Consider the following 18,032-nt stretch of genomic DNA (forward strand, 5'->3'; position numbering starts at 1 on the left):
CAGGAATGGTTGCTAGAAAATAGTTCAATGTGGTGTTAAACTCCAAGAGAACACCCACAAACAGCACTATTTGTAAGGATTTGTGAGCAAAGACTGGTTTAGCCACAGAGAAATGAATTAATCTAAGTCATAGACAGTGATTTAAATCTTTAACAATGTTGCCTTTAACTAAGCACATAAGAACTTCCCTCATCTGCATCTGTCTATATGTACATGTGCACATACATACACAACATAAATTACAGAGACTTCTGCATCTCCATATCTGGCTTCAGTACATTCTGGTTCAATCTTAATGCAAAGTTCAGTAACCAGGAGAACTAACAGCCAGACTAACATACCAAAATTAAGAAAAATGGGGAAGGAAATGAACTGCCTTTTCCAGACCAAGAGCTGATGTTTTAACTTTCTGAGTCTTTCCACTGCCTAAAGCTATATGACTGGCTATTATTTGGCTGCAGTAGCCTGATTACATCTCTTCTCCTTGGCCAAAGCAGACTTTTTTTCCTCTCTCAGCTTTGCATGAATAAGACTCCCATTAAATCACATGTAACTGATATGACAACCTTAGTACTAAAACCCTCACTCTCCTCTATGCTCTTAACAGGCAAAACAAGGGACTACTCCATTCTCATCCAGTTATTGGGCACTAAACAACCTTAAATCATATCAATCTTATTAAAGTGGGAGGATGTCAAATGCAATTGCAGGAAACATTTCTGAAGGACAACATCCCTGGTTGTCAGAGGCCTGATTCTCATTCAAACTAGCCTCCCTTGATGTCATTTTGGCAGTACAGGATTTAATGCAATTGTGAATCATTTAATTCAAAAGCAGAACATGCATTTGACTCTGTGATGGTGAGCTGGTTAAGACATGGACTCCAGGGTGAGAAGCAATGGAATAGTTTATTATGAGAAACTGCTCCCTTATATACTTTTACAGTGGAAACTGACAATAAGCAACCAGGGTACACAGAATGTAAACAGGACTCACACCTGCTCCTTGGCATATACAGGGGCCTTGGGTTCCCAGGATATAGCCAATCATACACCAAGAACATGAAAAACAGTGTTCTGATTTTTGTCAACATTCACATCCCTGGCCCTTAGCTGGTCTCATATTGTTTTGTCTACTTCTTTACAGATACCAGAGGCCCCTTTCTTTTCCCATGACTATTCTCCACAATGAGCCACATGGCACACTCTCCCTTTAGATTGCTTTAGACCACCAAATTTAATTTCCCAAGCTACAGGCTCCTCTCTATAATTACAAGGTAAATATGGGGCAACTACAATTTCCAAAGATAATGGTGTAGTTGTTGGTGTAAAGCTCTAGATTAATTTTTCAATAAAATTGTACCACATCTGTATGAGATTTAATGACATCAACATTGCTACACGTGTTCAGAAAATCACAACAAATAGAAAAGATCCCTGTGAACAGCCAGTTCACCACTTCTAGGGCTAACAAAGGGCTTTCTTCCTCTTTATGCTGACAAACAGTAAGTTGTCATCATATGAGCAATACCAGAAAGCATAAGATTTTAAGTTCAGAGTATCACAAAATATTTAATTACATTCTCTAGAAAAATCTGTTTTATTTACCTCTAAATGGAGCTGAAAACTTAAGCTGCTTGTTAAAAATAGCACTCGTAAAATATTCTTACCTGTGCAATAAGCCAATCCACAAGTTTGCTTGCCGGGATCACTGATTTGTAGGTCTTTAGGTGGTAGTCACGGTCTCTATTTAAGAAAGAATTCAGGGAAAATCAGGACAAAAAGGTAAACATTTCTTTCACACTCCAAATGTATGTATTTTCTTGCAACCTACTATTATGAAGTTGAGGAAGGAATAAAAATTATATATGAAAAAAACAAAAGCCAGACTCTAAGCCATAAATAAGACAAAGAACAGGAACCAGATCACTTTCTTCTCTGGACGAAAGGACTAGCTTTTAAATTCTACTAGCAGCCTGAATTAGGAAGATATTTATGATCAATACAGAGCAGTGTTACTTCAAATTTCTCTAGATGTTGTTTCAAACCATCTCCAGAGAGCTCCTGTTCCTGCCAGAGGCAACCAGGACCTTCTCTTCACAAATGTACAGAGCTGCTGCTTTAACACTCAGGTTAGAATATTGCCACCATCAGTTCTGCTGAGAACCACATTCTTCTGACTGGAAGTCATCTTGTAGTTTCCATCCTAAATCCATTCATGTCCAGTTTTCATTTATTGTCTCAGTGCCTGACCCAGCTATAAGCTTCAGTAGCTCTTCTCTAGTGTTGACTCATCAATGTAGCCATAGACACATTCCCTCTGGGACCTCTCAGGCTCACTGAGTTAAGAAACTTTTAGCCTGCTCAGTCAAGAGAGGTTTTCCTGATTCTGTTCAGATTTTACTTTCTTGGCAAAGTATCACAGAGTTGCCAGATACAAATAGAGAACACAATGTTCTTTTATGGCATTAGATAATTTCAGCCATTGTAAATAAAAAAAGTGTTGTAGTTAGCTCTTGTAACATGACTTGCACCATCTCACACACAGGCCTTGTAGAGAGCAGCACTGTTCCTGAAATGAGGAAAAGAAACCCTATTGTAACTTCCTGCATTTAGCAGTTTTCTTCCATGACTCTTCTCAGAGCCATGAAGATAATTGATGTTTTTATTCTTCCATTAAATACTTAGAAAGAATTCTGATACAAATATAAGAAGACTATGTGGCTCAGGACATTGGGCTCCATCACCTTTCACCTCCAGGTCACTGGATTTGATCCAGCTCATGAGAGAAGAAAAGCTCTTTCCATTCTAAGGCTGTTTACTGGCCCGTGTGAAATAAGTTTGGTGGTCTTGATCCAGTTCCTAGTTCCACATCACAAAAGCCATTACCACAATTAATTTGCATTAATTGGCTCCCTCTTGTTGAGAGCCTCAGTAGAGAGGCCAAATGCTGAATGGCTATGAAGAATTAATTCTTCTCTCTCCCCCTTGGAGGTGGTCCTTGTATTTCAAGCTTGAGGGCCACTGGCATGACTGTGGAAGGAAACTTTCACAGCAACTGTGACTGTTTTACAGTCCGGATGTGTCGATATGGCAGCTCAAGAGAAGACTTTATTATTTGGTTCTGTCAGATCAATCTCCTCCATTAGCACCCCAGCATTTGATATTTCCTTTTTTCTAAAATCAAACCGCCATCTAAAATCCATCCTACTCGTGTTTTCTTTTTACTCATCATCTACAGATACAAACATGTTGTGACTGGCTTTTGCAAATAAATGCAGAAGAAATGTGTGTTTGCAGAATGCAGGGTGTGAGAAATCAGAAAGGGAAGCAGGAATTTCAAAGCTTGGGACAAAAAAAAAACCAACACAACAAACCAAACATGACAGCATTTCCAGAGATGTGTCCTCAGAACAAAAGCTTTCCTCATAGTGCTTACATGCATTTTTTGCCTTGTCTTCCAGTAATATGCTAAACCCAGCACAAAACTGTGGGAGTTTGCCCAGCAGTTTTTCCCTCTCACACTGTTGAGAAAATGTGCTTTAGAAATGTCAGAACAATAAAGCACAGCATTAAAATATTGAGTACTAATGAGTAGGGGTTTCCAGATTATGCAAAGCAACTCCCAACATTTTCACACAGATGCTGACACAGAGCTGGAGTTTTGAATAAGCTGGCACCCGGATCTTGGTCCAGGGCCCAGTCTTTCACTGCTTGTAGTTAAATGCTTGTCAGGATGAATATTTCAGTATTAGTTCACTGAATGTTTCCCCCACTTCAAACTAACATGAACCAGAGTAGAACATGAATCATAGAATGTCATCCGGAACCATGAGCTGCAGGTGAATAGTCAAATATTGATGTGGGAACCACTGAAATTTTGGCAAAACCTTGCTGCTGCTGCACAGAAACTAGGGGAATAGAATGTTCTTCACAGGGTCTAGCCCATCTACACACTGAAGTATTGTCCATCACACGTGTAAGTGTGAGCAAGCTCTCCCACTCTCACAGCTTCCCAGAAGTAGATCACAGACATATTCAGAATGTTCTTCTACATCCTAGGATTTTTCAAAATGTTTTACTTTTTATGTATCATCCCCCAAAGCAGCATGCTTTGTTTCCAATGGGACATATAATTTTATTCTCCAAGTAGATCAATGTCAGAGTTTACATAAATCAAATTAAAAAGGCAAAGGCTACATGGAAACTCCCAGGTTTCCAGGGAAGACAACTAAGCAAAATTATGCTCCAAGGCTGTCAACAAAATAATTGAATTTTTAACTTTGTGATTCCTCTAGATCCTCTTGGCACATCCACCTGCTACACCAAGCAGTTTTGCTGATTTTCTAGAAGTAAGGTTTCACCAGAAAAGCAGGCCTCATCAATCTTGTTAGCATGATTACAGGGATCAGCAGTCTGAAGATGCCAGATAAAGCAGTGGTCTAAAGGCAGGGCAGAAAGCAATAGGCTTTGCACAACTACCTTGGCTAAAAATTAGCTCCTCCAGGCTAACATGAGGCTTGTCAGAGGCAAAAAGACATAAGAAGACACGAGAGGATGACAGCCTAGTAGAGTTAGTTTTCTAGCAGGAAGATAAATGAAAAAGTGAGTAGGAAAGAGAATGGCAGGAAGGAGAGCCTGAACATACTGAGAAAGTGAAATTTATCCAGAAGGATCCTAAAACTTCAGGAAGTCTGCTCTTTTTCAGTGTTCATACATAAATTAGATTCATGCTGTCACTAACACAAGATTAATCCTATTTGAAGATTCTCCAGCTGTGATTTTATTACAAAAAAAGCACATTTTGATAAAACAGCACAAGCTAGGCCTATGGGTAGTTATTTTGTCCTTGTTGATTCCCTAAAACATCGGACTACACCCCCTTCAGTTTGTGAGTACCCTAAAGTCAGTGAAAATTTTTCTGCTTCACTTACCATTATTTCTACTCTGCATGTGAATTGCTGTCTTAAGGGCTGAAATATGTAAGTGCAAATGCACACATGCATATGTACATATATAACCATGTTGCCTACAAAGGGCTGCATCATGCTTCCCTGCTCTTTTCATACCCTTTAGGCTAACTGAAATCTGTACTATTGTAGAACAGCTAGTCTGGGGAAAAAAGATCTAATTAGGCAAATTTATGACTGATGAACTCTATCTTTGCTGCTCCTTTTAGTGTGACAATGACATCTCTCAATGAAATATCTGTTGTACAATTCAGGAACAAGAGGTTAGTTTTGTTGAATTTGGGACTCCAGCCATGCCCACCAGAGGTTTTTTTGCTTCCTCATCACTTTTTTGTAGGTAAAAATTAGGTTCTCCTAAATTAAAATGATTAATTTTCCACCATAAACACCTAAACAGAACACCCACATAGCTCAGAGTGGGTTTTATGATGGGCCAGAAATGTTACCCTGATGTCACAGTAAAGCAACAACATCTGAAATTAGAGTTTCAAGTTTTATTCCACTTCAGATTGTTTTTTGCTTAGGGTACTTTGAATGAAAGGATCCAAGCATCACATAGGAATCTGTTTACATCACTTTAGCATCTGTTTAAATTTTCTACAACCCAAATAATACAACAACTACAATCTCACTGCACAATCTGTCCTGAATCAGTAGTCACTTATTAATCAACTTATAGAAAATACCAGAATAAACAACTTGTGTCATGCTAGCAACTCTCATTAATTGATGGAGGAAGCAAATGTCAGGAAGACTATAACACTGGCATTTCACTCTGCAAGAACCCAGTTCCAAAATCCTCCAGCAGAAGTACAACTACAGTTCTAAACTGTGGAGACAGAAAGGTAGTAAAAGAATCAAGAAAGTGCAGAAAATGCCTGTATGTAAGAAGACAGAAGATGGATGACAGGTTGCTAGTGAAATATTTTTAGCAAATCCAGGTAATACATGCAAAGGGATCATGAAGGTGAACTTACTTTACCACTGGAGTATACAGGCAGTGTAGTCGGCAATACAACCTCACACCCTGAAGAAGGAAAGGTGGATGGTATTATCAGTTTTTCCTTTTCCAAGAAACACTAACTAGCTAAAGCTAGCAAAACCTGGACACTGATATCTCTACTCAGCTAGAGTTATCTATTGATTGACTGTTTTTCAAAACAGTTCCCTTATCCTTCAGTCAAACATTCATTCTTCTTTCCCTGTCTCCAGAAGCTGAAAAATCTCTTCTTTTATCTGTAATCACCTCCATTCCAACATTTTTTCCATTAAAACTTGACCACAATTAACCCATGAACTGATGTCCATACAAAGAAATCCAATTTATTAAAAGGTATATGGGCAGATATGGGATCCACATACATATTTTGACATACAATTATCTGGAACAGCAGTAAATATTGATCTCCTCTATCTCCCTGAATCATAATGCACATAATTTCCAGGAGACATGCTATATTATGTCCTGCTGTTTTCTTTTAAGACCTTTTGTGTTTATATTAGGATTGCAATCAGCAGTGTCAACTGTACTGCTATTTATTGCTAAGCTCTGCTTTCTTTCCCTCCAGTGAATGTCTCCTATGGCATTAGGATGGATAGCTTAGTGTAACAAGGACAAAAACAACATTAGGGATCTTCTATGCAACAGGACAACAACACTCATAAGCAGAGCAAACTTTTTAAGTAAATCACAAGGTTCCAATGAAGAATGATAATACAAACCTTGGACATGATGTCTTCCAGTTCACTTCTTGGCTTGTAGGTTCCATCATCATAGCGAAATCTGTACATCACCTGCTCGTTCTTAAACTGGTGCTTATCTGAAACTAAAACACCAGTATGACAACTAAAATTAGTCTCTTCTGCCCTATCATGTTGATTCCCTAAAATAGCCAGAATTAAAGCAGATAGAGAGGAAACTGAGTGATAAAACACATAGAGCTCAGCATGTAGCAATCTCCTAATGCCCTGGTTCTCACAGGCTGAGGGATCAGCAGTTTTCACCTGATAGTAACATTATGCCAAGTGAAAACAAGATAAAATATATTGCCTAATGTAGACTATGGGAAAGGCTTCATTATGGTGCTTTTAAGTTTTAAGTTCTTGAGATATTAGGAGACACATAATGGGATACTTTAATATCTAATGATTTATCAAAATCTCAAGGGATACTTCCTTAAGTAAATGAAGTATTGCAAGTATCTTCCAATGTCTAGTAACAACTGTTCTTGGACACACTAACATCAGGAACCCTCACTAAAGGTAACATTAAAACCAAATCAGATGCATCTTACTCAGATCATTGGAATAAGGGACCAGCAAATGTAACAGCACAGTATTCTTTGAGCTGTAAGTTTGTGTTTAGAGAAAAGGACACTGTTGAAAGTGTCAAAGTATGAAGTTGAGGCAAGAGCTTTTTGTACCAACAGTGCAAGTGTACACATTCAGAACACAGGCAGGTACCAGTGTGAGTGCAAAAGACCATTCTCCATCCAAAGATGAATCCCTACACATTAGAGCCAGAGTGTTTCAGTTCTCCAAAGCCACAAGGGCCAAGTACTCAAAAGCATTCAGAGCTGTTGAGCTCATGCTCAAAGCCCTTCAAAGTCTGAATGCACCTGAAAGTACACCTTGGTACCTGCTGGTGGAAGTAGATATACACGAAGGATTATGATACTGATCATATTAGATTTCTCTATATGTTAATTAAAAGAAGATAACATGTAATTTCTTAACAGTGTAATTGTCACCTGCAAGACAAGTTTGTGGTGCTGAGTTACCAAGATTAATGCAAGACTAGCCTAATTAATGGCTCCCCTATTTAAACTGGTTGCCAAGAGATTGTATGGAAATGTAGACCACTGGTGACTTAAGACCTATATACCTTATTCCTTTGATGTGCATTTTGTAGCTAAACTCACCTGACAGTTGAGATTGGGGCATTTGCTGTTTAACTAGAATATGACTGTGTTCTTTTGTCTGCATAAGGTAATATGAAAATAACAAGCAACAGCAGGGCAAATCTGGGTTTAAAGGAAGTAATCTGGAGGAAACAAGGATAGCATAGAAAATTTTCAAAGCATCATCTTGTGCTCCTTTGGTCATGCTGCACTTTGTATGCACTATCCTACTCTTCTGAAATACTCCTTCCATCACACCACTTCAGAATCTTCTGCTGGGTGTGAAGAAGAAATACAGTGCATCACTGCTTGAAAGTTAGACATTCTTGCCAAATGAACTGGAAAGAGCAAATCCCACAACAAACCCTCCAGCATCTCTCTATGACAGGCATTCTCATCAGAAAGAATGAGCCATCACCTGGCTCACTCTATTTGTACCTGTGCCCTGCTTTAAAAGAGCACTGCTCAACTACCCTCTGTTTGCTCACATCTCACATGGAAAGATGAGCTCTACAGATTTTCAAACACACAAAGTACAAAGGAATGTATATCTGATATAATCCACCACAAAGATGTTGTGAGAAATCAAACAACTGCAGGAATAAACACCTTCAAGATAGCAAAGTCCTCTTTTAATAATATAAATTTGCCCACTTGTTAATCCCCAAAGTAACTAAACATTTTGAGGAGTTGATGGGTATGGTAAAGTATCTGAAAACCATGTGAAAAAAGCTGCAGAATTTTCCACCCTCATTTCCAGGGCATCACTGAATTCTGACATCTCTTTATGGCATGGAACACTCACCATGATGAATAATTCCATTTTCCAATAGTGCCTGTCCCAGGTTGACTCCTTCCTCTGGTTTGCTTATCTCTCCAATCTCTGTGAGCCATGATACAAACTCACTGCAGAGGGAAGCAGAACAGAAACAATTAGCCTTTGCACTCTGAATATAAGCAGATAGATGCCTCTGCAAGTCATCAGGCAACCACAGCAGATTTCCTCCCTGAAGCAAGTATGAAAACTGTTGAAAGTGATGACACCTTTACCAGGTGGCTCAGTTTCCTATATTTCTGGAGGAAATGCTCTGCAGAAGATCTAGATCTCCTGTCTGTGACTTCTCACCATTCCCAGTAGCTCACCATAATTAGCATCCACTCAAAAGGAAACACGAGCTGCTGGATTTATAAAGATGCTGCAAATCCTAACTTTATTGAGCATTTCAGAAATCCAAGGTGGAAAAGGAAAACAAGATTAACTGATGACCTTAACAACAGTAAATTGGACGGTAGAGAAAACAGCTACTTCTACCCAAGCTATGCCTCTTTATCCTTCCAAGCAGTGTTTGTGATCTTAGTTTCACAGGCTCACCTTTCTTCAATGGGTCTGATTTCTCTCTGCCGACCCCCTACCTCCCCAGTGTGTAACTGCACTGGATTTCATGGAGTGACAGTAAGACTTAGGACAGAAGTGTCAACCTACTGAATTCAAGCACAGAGCAGTAAGGGAGAGCACGAGTCCCATTGACAGGTTAATTTCAGGTCATTTACTGAAGTTGGTGCCTGGCAGATACATAAATGGTGATTCTAATTTATAGACAAAAGTGCTAAGTCTGTCTGCTCATGCAGCACATAACAAAACCTCTCTCTGGTGAGGGGCAGAACTGCACACATGGGCAGAATAAAGGCCAAAAATCGATAGATATGTAGGATGTTACCCAGAAACAGTAAGTACAGAAAAACAGACATTGTAAGCCTGATGAATATAGCACTGCCAAAGTCCTGGGGGGCTGAGTCATTTGCCAGGTTAATTAGTGATTATACTAGAAATGTGTTAAATTCATAGATAAGAACAAAAGGAATAAATGAAAGTAGAGCAACATACGGGCAATCTGAGTTCAATAAACCATCTGGGTGCTTGCCAATGTGCAGAGGGTTGCTGCTTATCAAAACCAGCATCCATGCCTCCACTTGTGGGCTCTAAATGAAATATTTTTAGTCTCTTCATGTTTATCAGAGCTGACTCATCTAAGCTGTAGGTAGCATCTATATTCTGCCTTTGGAAAAACAACAACTTAAATACTGAAACTCTGGTTTGCTGAGGGGCTACTGTGTAATTGCTATAGTGTAGAACAAGCAGCAGCATCTACCTAACTCTCTCAGGGGAGTCCCATGGAAAGTAGCAGAATTTTGTGAAAGTCCTAAAAGCAGAACACTGTAGTGATGAGTCAGACTCTCTATCTCCTAAGGAGAGCTCATGTTCAATTTCCCAGTGATTCTGAACTGTTTCTAGAAGTATTTAAAAGCTGAAGCAGAATATACACTGCAGAGGGAGGAGAAGTGTGAATGATTCTCCACACTCACTAGTGATAACACAAGACATAGACTATGGGGAGTGCCCCACCACAGACATGCTGGCCAATGACTGGAATCATGTCAAGTACACAGAGGAGATACCCAGTTGCTATGCATTTTTCCATCAAGTGCAGTGGGTCTATGGCAGTGTACAGCACTTGAACAGTTGCCCAAAAGTTATGTTGAACACTGCTACTCTGTTAGCTTTCCTGCTTCTTTTAGTTGGAACTGTGTCCTTTGAGTTTATTTGAATTGTAAATATAAGGTGGTCTTTAAAGCCTGAAATTGTGAGCTGAGAAAGGAAAAGAACTGAATGTTACTCTCACAGCCCTGAAGCTTCAGAACCATGACATGGTTTTCTTAAAAGCTACTTTAAGACTTCTGTGGCATTTGATTCATAAGCAAAATCAGTAATCATTTGTTCTGAAGGCTTTATAAGTGCTTTATAAGCACCGAAAAGTGCATGACCCAGAAATATTTCAAGAGGTCTTTTAAGTGCATGCTGGACTGTTGCGAAAAATGCAGCAACTCAAAAAGTGGATGGCAAAGCTTGATTAGTTTGCTTATCTTGTCCTAAGCAGTTCACCAGTGTAACTGAGTGTATCCTCACTTCCCAGCACTGCCATGCTCACATCTCATCTGGCATGCAAGTCAGAACACTGTCCCCCAACTATACCTCTGAAATTAAGGGACTTGGAACAGCTGGGTTTCTATTCAAGAAATACACAGGAAAATCCAACCTGTCCAAGTTTGTGCAATCTGATCAGATTTCTTTGGAATCTCCTGAGGTCAATAGATCCTCTCTATTACAAGTTCAACACAGTTCAAGATTCTGCAATCAATTCAGTGCTGAAAAGAAGCATGGCAAGCTTATCACTTACATGTATTGGCACCAACACACATCTTCCCCACTGTATCACTAGTCACATGCCTAAATGCCAGTGTGTCTGAGGAGTGGTTAGGAAAACAGATTTGAACTCAAGCAAATCGGTTGCTGAAGTAAAGTTCAATAAACAGCCTTTATATATAAATGTATGTGAAATTTCTGAAGAAAATAGGATTAGCTCATGCCTTTTTTTTTTTTTTCCCAAACACATTTTATCTCTTGAATTATTATTGATATGCAAAGGCCAAGAGAAAAAATATTTTTTGCAGTCTTAAAAAAAATGGGTTTAGCTCATCCTTTTTTTTTTTTTCCCCAAACACATTTTATCTCTTGAATTATTATTGATATGCAAAGGCCAAGAGAAAAAATATTTTTTGCAGTCTTGGTGTTCCTCTCAGCTGCATGTAGACGAAAACCACTAAGCACAACTCAGCATGGATTCTGGTGACTCCCCTAGGCAGGAATATCATAGAATCATAGCCCTGGCGATGAAGAATATCTGAAAAAATGAACAGGTCATAGCCAATATGCATTGCTATAGGGAAGCCCTAGGAATTATATGAAAAGTCTGGGAGTCATGATTGGATTCCATTGATTGAGTTGCACTCAGCCAAGCTGCCCAGGACTGTACCACCAAGTGACTGTTGAAGAGATATCAGCAGAGTTATTTTCTACAGGGAAGGTGGAACATGAGCAGAAATGATGCTTTTGTTAGAGAACAGGGATATCTGTTGGTAGCTCAGTCTGGGTTCAGTTACATGTTGGCAAAGTTAGGTCAAGTCCTCACTACTGGAGTGTCAGGTGGCTGTCAAGTAAACTTGGGCAATGAGCAGAATAGATTGAGGAGCACATAAGAATACAGACATTTTAAAAGAAAAAGGGGTGGCAGGAAATCCCAGGGAAGACATGAGACTAGACAAAATACCAAGGAATCCTGAATACAATTCAATATACCAGCACTGGAAGAACATAAGTACCTGATCTGGTACCTCTTGTTGCATGGAAATGTTATATTGTGCCTCCAAAATTAGAGCTTAAAGGTTTCAATTTTAATCCAGCAAGATCAGTTGGGGAGTGTGTGAGAAGAAGAAAAAGCAACCAATTCTAAACCCAAGGATTTTTTAAATAGCTGAAATATCACCAGCCTATGCTACCAGATTGCCTCCTGTCAGGCAGAAAGGTAATGCATCATTTCCACACCTTGTACACAAAGAATGCTGCCTACAAAATGCACTTACAGAGACCAAGGGGAGGGAAGGGAAATCAATGGATAATCTGTCTCTTGGAACCATTTTTTCTCCCACAGCTGATCACTGCAATCATAAACAGCTGAGGTGGAAAAGTCTTCTCAGGTCAAATAATGTGTCTCCCTGTGCTCCATTTCCCTCCAACAGCCCCTCTGGTATCATATCTAATCTCTGATCCACGGGGTCTCTCTTCCATTGCCTCATACATGTCATTCTTAAGAATAATTTTGTAATATCTAGCGCAAGTGAAAAATGTTTTTCCAGCTAATAAAGCCCTATATACAACAGCCCCTCTGGTATCATATCTAATCTCTGATCCACGGGGTCTCTCTTCCATTGCCTCATACATGTCATTCTTAAGAATAATTTTGTAATATCTAGCGCAAGTGAAAAATGTTTTTCCAGCTAATAAAGCCCTATATGTGTATCAGGTCTCTTGATGCACAAAACTTCTTTTCTGTCTATTACACTGGCAAACAGGAAACTTGTAGATTCAATCATGAGACTTGGACAGTTCTGCTTGATTTAAACATCACCTGGTAAGCAATTGCTTGTATACAAAGGAGGATAAAGGTTAGGCCACCAATAGCCCTGAGCTGGTGGGAGTTAGGGTATTTTTTTCGTATTCCTTTTGCTGATTTGAAACAGCTGTTGTAAGTTCCTGTACAATTGGATGAGCTGTCATATACAGCCTGTGTATGCTGTAAACTAGAAATCAATTATTAGTTTTAATAAGTCACCATTGAAATGGGGGTTGTGACCTTTTCAATTAAGCTGCATCAAAGCACATCTGATTTGACCTTACAATGCCATATCCAGAAAATCCAGAGTCCATTCTTTTAATTGGTATGAAAGGGCCTTTTCAATTCAAATGCTACTTACTTGCCAAGAAAGCACTTGGGAACAGTACTTAATTTTCTCCTCCTGTCCTTGATAAGGTTCACTTTCTTGCTCATCATCATTTGGTACAGCTTCTCTCCTTTCTCTGCAATCATGACATAGGCATCCCTCTCCATTCCCAGTTTCAAGCCTGGAATACAAGCACAAATTCCATCAGATCATTAGCATCAGGTAAAGTGTTTGCTTGAAGTCCAAAGCTGAGGCCAAACAGACAAGAAAATTTGTAGAAACACAAATTAACTGGGACAAACTGGGGCATTTATTTATCCGAGTACAAAACTGTGATTGGTGAGTTTAGCACCAACAAGAAGCTTGCAGCTTTTCTTCTCCATTTAAAAAAGTAGCTTTAACACATCACATAACACAAAGTAGAATGGTTTACAGAACACAGAGAGTCCCAGACAGAGCAAGATAAAACATACACCACCTGAAACTGATTCCCTGTTGCAATTTCACTTTTGACCCTGAAACAACTGCCAGCATAAGACTTGTTCAAGAAAGCTAAAATGCTTGACAGAGCAGAAGACTTTTTGAGTGTTCTAATGCTTGAAGCCAAAAATACAAAACTGTTGCAATCAAGTTAACAATCTTAAACAAATAAAAACTAGACAGGAACATTATTTTCTCATTCTTTCTTATTTATAGTCTTTTTACTAATACCCCTAGACAAAAAATACAGGTTGACAATCATTATCTAGGCAATAAAAAAAATACTGAAAGATTTAAGGAGTTATAGATAATTGGATATAGAAAAAAATTCAAGTCCACTTTGTATGATTTTCCACATAGCTCAAGCTAACTTCAAAATTGCTGGAGTCAGGAAGTTGATCTCTGGAAACAGAAGATGTCTGTTCTGGCCCTCTCACCTTTAGATTTGCAAGTTGCTTTAGGAGGACAGCACATGAGAAAAGCTGTGTTGCTGATGTATATTATTTGTCTCTTCTGAGCCTGAACAAATAATTTTGTTTTCTGGTTATGTTACTCTAGAACTTGCGAATCTGGACAACTCAAGTCCAAAATAGAGGCACAGATTTTAGATATCTCTAAGATCTGTGCTCACTTGCCTAATTTTTACAGAGATTGACATTAGGCAGAATTTATGTGATCAGTGGAAGGCTAGAAAATGAAAGCTGTACCTTCTTTGAGAGAGCAGCTCACCCTAACTGGACATAAATCCTACTGGGTTATGGTATGACACTGAAATTAATTACTAGCCTTCTGTGTCATCAGACCTGCTTTCTAGCTTTAAGAAAATGCATAATGCATTTGTTCTAAAGGCTTGAAATGCATATGGCAGAAATTAAGACTTGCAACACCTTTTGTCTTTCAAATACAGTATTTCTTTACTGTGTCAAATATATGGTTAAAGGTTTTGGCTTTGCAAAATGCCCTGGCTTATTGCTGTTATTCTTCCATCCCTTTCTTTCCCCAATAATGTGATGCAACTCCATGTGAATGCTGACACATGTGGCCAGGATGAATTTGCAACGTGAACTTGTGATAGAAAACAGTCTGTGTAACAGGATACATGTTTCCTGCTGGTCTTACATCACTGAATTCCCCAGGCTCTGGTGTGAATGGCAGACTGGAATGCACATTCTACCCAACTCATCCTACAGGATTGGGAACCTCCCCAAGTGCTCTAATACAAACACTGATATCTCTGACTTTGCAAGTATTCTGGTCCAAAGGAGACTTTCCAATAAGGCCTGGAATCTCTGCCAGAATAAATGTGCTTATCCTGAGTGCCTTGTCATCAGCTGCCATGTCATAAAACCATAGGACAAAAAGCATCCAAAAACCCCCACTTCCTAGCCAATGCTGCATGGAAAACTTTGAGAAACATTCTATTAAGTAATAGTTCTTTTCCCTTCCTAATATTTATTTCAGTCACCTGCCCATATTCTCATGCTCCTCGTTTAGATATGGTCTGTTTTTCTGACCTCTTTCAATACTAGAACAGATGAGGAATTACATCTTTACTGGAGCTGCACATGCAGAGAGGGGAACCATTTCTAAAAGTCAGGTATAGAATGTTTTAAAATAAGTTTCATTTCCTCTGGCAATGAGCTATTATTTTTCCCACTGAGCAAACAGGGAAGCAGGGTCACTTGTGAAAGACTGTTAAAGGAACTCAGAACTTTTATCACCAACCCTGATTCATGGTTTTGTGAGCTTGCTTCTATTATACAACACCATCTGAAGATAAGATTGGGTTTTGTTCCATTCCACAAGAAAAGACAGAAGTGACAAGCAACTGCATGCATTTGAAACTGCGCTCAGTCTGAGCATAATATTTCTGAAGTTCTTCTCCATGAATTGTTTTGTTTATTTGAAGATCATGGAGGCTGAGTTTGTGTGCTTGCCTCTGGAAAAAGGCTACTTGCTGGATTTTCTTCTTTCCTTTTACTGACAAATACAATTTTATCTTATTTACAAATAAAAGATCAAATAATGAAATTGATTAAAGGTAATTGTTTCACAATAACTCAATCATCAAAGTAACTGACTCTGGCAAATAAAAGTATTTTATATATATACCAACACAAATCCATAAAAACTCCAAGATACACATTCAGAAATATTTAAATTACTTTGATTTTGTCACTTCATCATTAAGAGTAAAATTTCATTCTTCCCATAGAGGAAAAATTGAAACCTTTTCTTTTTCTCAGCTACTTATGCATGCATAAACACCTCTCCTTGCTATGCAAGTTCATTCAGTGCATTTGAAAACACTGTCCACTTACTCTCTCTCTGCTCCCTTTCCTTGATTATAGCATCCAGCCATTTCTGTTTGTCCTCTGCGGTCTTGGCCATACAGACAAACCACTTGTTTTTGGCTGTGTTGTGTATCTTCCAGCCATTTGTCACAGTGTAGCCGTTGCTGTGGTAATCTGCTGTAAAACCCAAACAAAAACACAGGGTGAACAGAAGGCTTGCTACTTAAATCAGTGTGGAACACCTTACTTAAAATGTTCATCTTTGAAAAGTTTGATTTCTAGAGGTGTTCCTCTTGCATCAGCATTACTGGTTGTTTCTTGCTCCTCTACAAATACAAATATTAAGTATCTATGGCCAGCCTGTTTGAATGTTTCATTCCAAAGAGCGACACTTTATAATTTCACCTCAGAAGAACTATTTTAAATATGATGACATCGTAAAAAAAAAAAATCAATTATGTTTGTGCAGGTTCTTTGTTCTGAACTTTCTGGGGACAACCTAACTTCTTGCACTGCAAGAATTTTTGTTCTCAGGACATGGGAACTCTTTAAATGTCAACTGTTTAAAGGACATAATATTAATTCCTATCTTATCACAATAGGAGCAGGGGATGGTCTGGCCTTTGTGGATGAAATCAGAAACCCATCCAGTCTTCCCTGTCCATGCCAAAACACAAGAATCATCACAAAACTGCATTCCCATACAACATTCCATGCTGCTGATTTGATGTTAAGACTAATATTTGGTAGTATTTTAAATTAGAAGATCCAGAAGTTCTGTTATTATAGCTGTAATGGCTTAAGATGTAAGAAAAGAAAGGATAGAAAGAAGATAAAGTATCTTTTACTAAATTAATTTGGATTAGGAGGAAAAATAGACAAGCTTCGGGCTACACAAATTCTTACTAAGGTCATTTCAGACTGAAAGACCAGTGACTAAAAGCAGGTCCAGTTTTCAACCATGTCAATTGGTCTAATAATGAAGGTATTAGAAGTTACATAGCTTCCTTAAGACTTAATTAAAGGAGTTGGATGAGTACTTCGGTATGAACTTGCAACACAAGACCCGGATTTGCTGTATTGTTAAAAGATAGTATTTGGTCTCTTACCTGTTCCATCTTCCACATTCTCCACCTCCATGACTTCTGTATTGATGCGACCCCTGAAGATGTACAGGGACCCATTGATTGACTTTGTCCTCTTAGAGGGTTTTTTCCCAGTAACTCTGCAATCAGGATTTAGACTGTTAGCACCACATCAGCAAATACTGTAACATATAGATGCATAAATCAATCTGAGATACGACAGTAAAAAAAAAGATTCCACTGTAGTGCTGTGGTATTTGACCATATCTCTAATTTCAGATAACTGAATACTCAAACAGCTCACAAAGATAATAATAAAACAGGGTCAGTACAGTGATAAAGAGCTTATTTTGCAAGATTATGTGAAGACTGGGATGCCTTCAAGATTTACATTCTTAATGACTAACTGATTGCAATGCCAGTACAGCTGAACTGCACATGGCTTTGGGATGAAAACTGCAATATTACCTGGCACCAAGTTACATTTGCCTCCTTTGTTTGCCTACAGCTTTGATAAATTTGTGGTATGTGTACTCAGTTTCAAATTTGAAACAAAATATGTCAAGAGGCTAGTGCCACATGGTCTCTCATACACAAATTAAATGTCCCTGTATGTGGCACTTGTGAAAGTGCTGCTGTGGTGACTTGGTTTTACTGTGTCTCTGTTGAAGTGTTGCATAAAAAAAATTCGGGAAAGTACTTTTCATTGCTACTTATGTTCTGATTTTTATCTCTAGATGAGGTTTAAAGCTATCCAACTGACACCTGCTGAGGTTTAATATCTAAGAACAACCCTGCTATGTGAGCCAAAACTGGTCAAATGATCATCACTTGATATGGCAAGCATCCAAGCTCTGTACAGTGAAGGGACTGCTGTGGCAACTTGCCAGAAGCTCATAAGATTCAAAGAATCATGCAATAAGAGACAGCTGGGCAGAAAATGTCTGTAAAATTTAAATATCTGTTA

General features: G+C 38.7%; 1 protein-coding gene across 1 annotated transcript in view; it reads right to left on the reverse strand.

Annotated features, from left to right (window-relative positions):
* PREX1 (phosphatidylinositol-3,4,5-trisphosphate-dependent Rac exchange factor 1) overlaps positions 1-18,032 on the reverse strand; it is a gene marked incomplete at its 5' end in the record, with an annotated part of 140,668 nt that overhangs the window by 33,841 nt on the left and 88,795 nt on the right. Inside the window, 7 exons of the mRNA XM_009998770.1 lie at positions 1,670-1,745; positions 5,947-5,996; positions 6,692-6,795; positions 8,675-8,775; positions 13,240-13,387; positions 16,008-16,157; positions 17,090-17,205. Of these exons, the coding sequence (XP_009997072.1) occupies positions 1,670-1,745; positions 5,947-5,996; positions 6,692-6,795; positions 8,675-8,775; positions 13,240-13,387; positions 16,008-16,157; positions 17,090-17,205 (745 nt within the window). The remainder of the gene's footprint in view (positions 1-1,669; positions 1,746-5,946; positions 5,997-6,691; positions 6,796-8,674; positions 8,776-13,239; positions 13,388-16,007; positions 16,158-17,089; positions 17,206-18,032) is intronic.

The sequence above is a fragment of the Chaetura pelagica genome, unplaced genomic scaffold (genome assembly GCF_000747805.2).
Source record: "Chaetura pelagica isolate M959 unplaced genomic scaffold, ChaPel_1.0 scaffold275, whole genome shotgun sequence".
NCBI lineage: Eukaryota > Metazoa > Chordata > Aves > Apodiformes > Apodidae > Chaetura > Chaetura pelagica.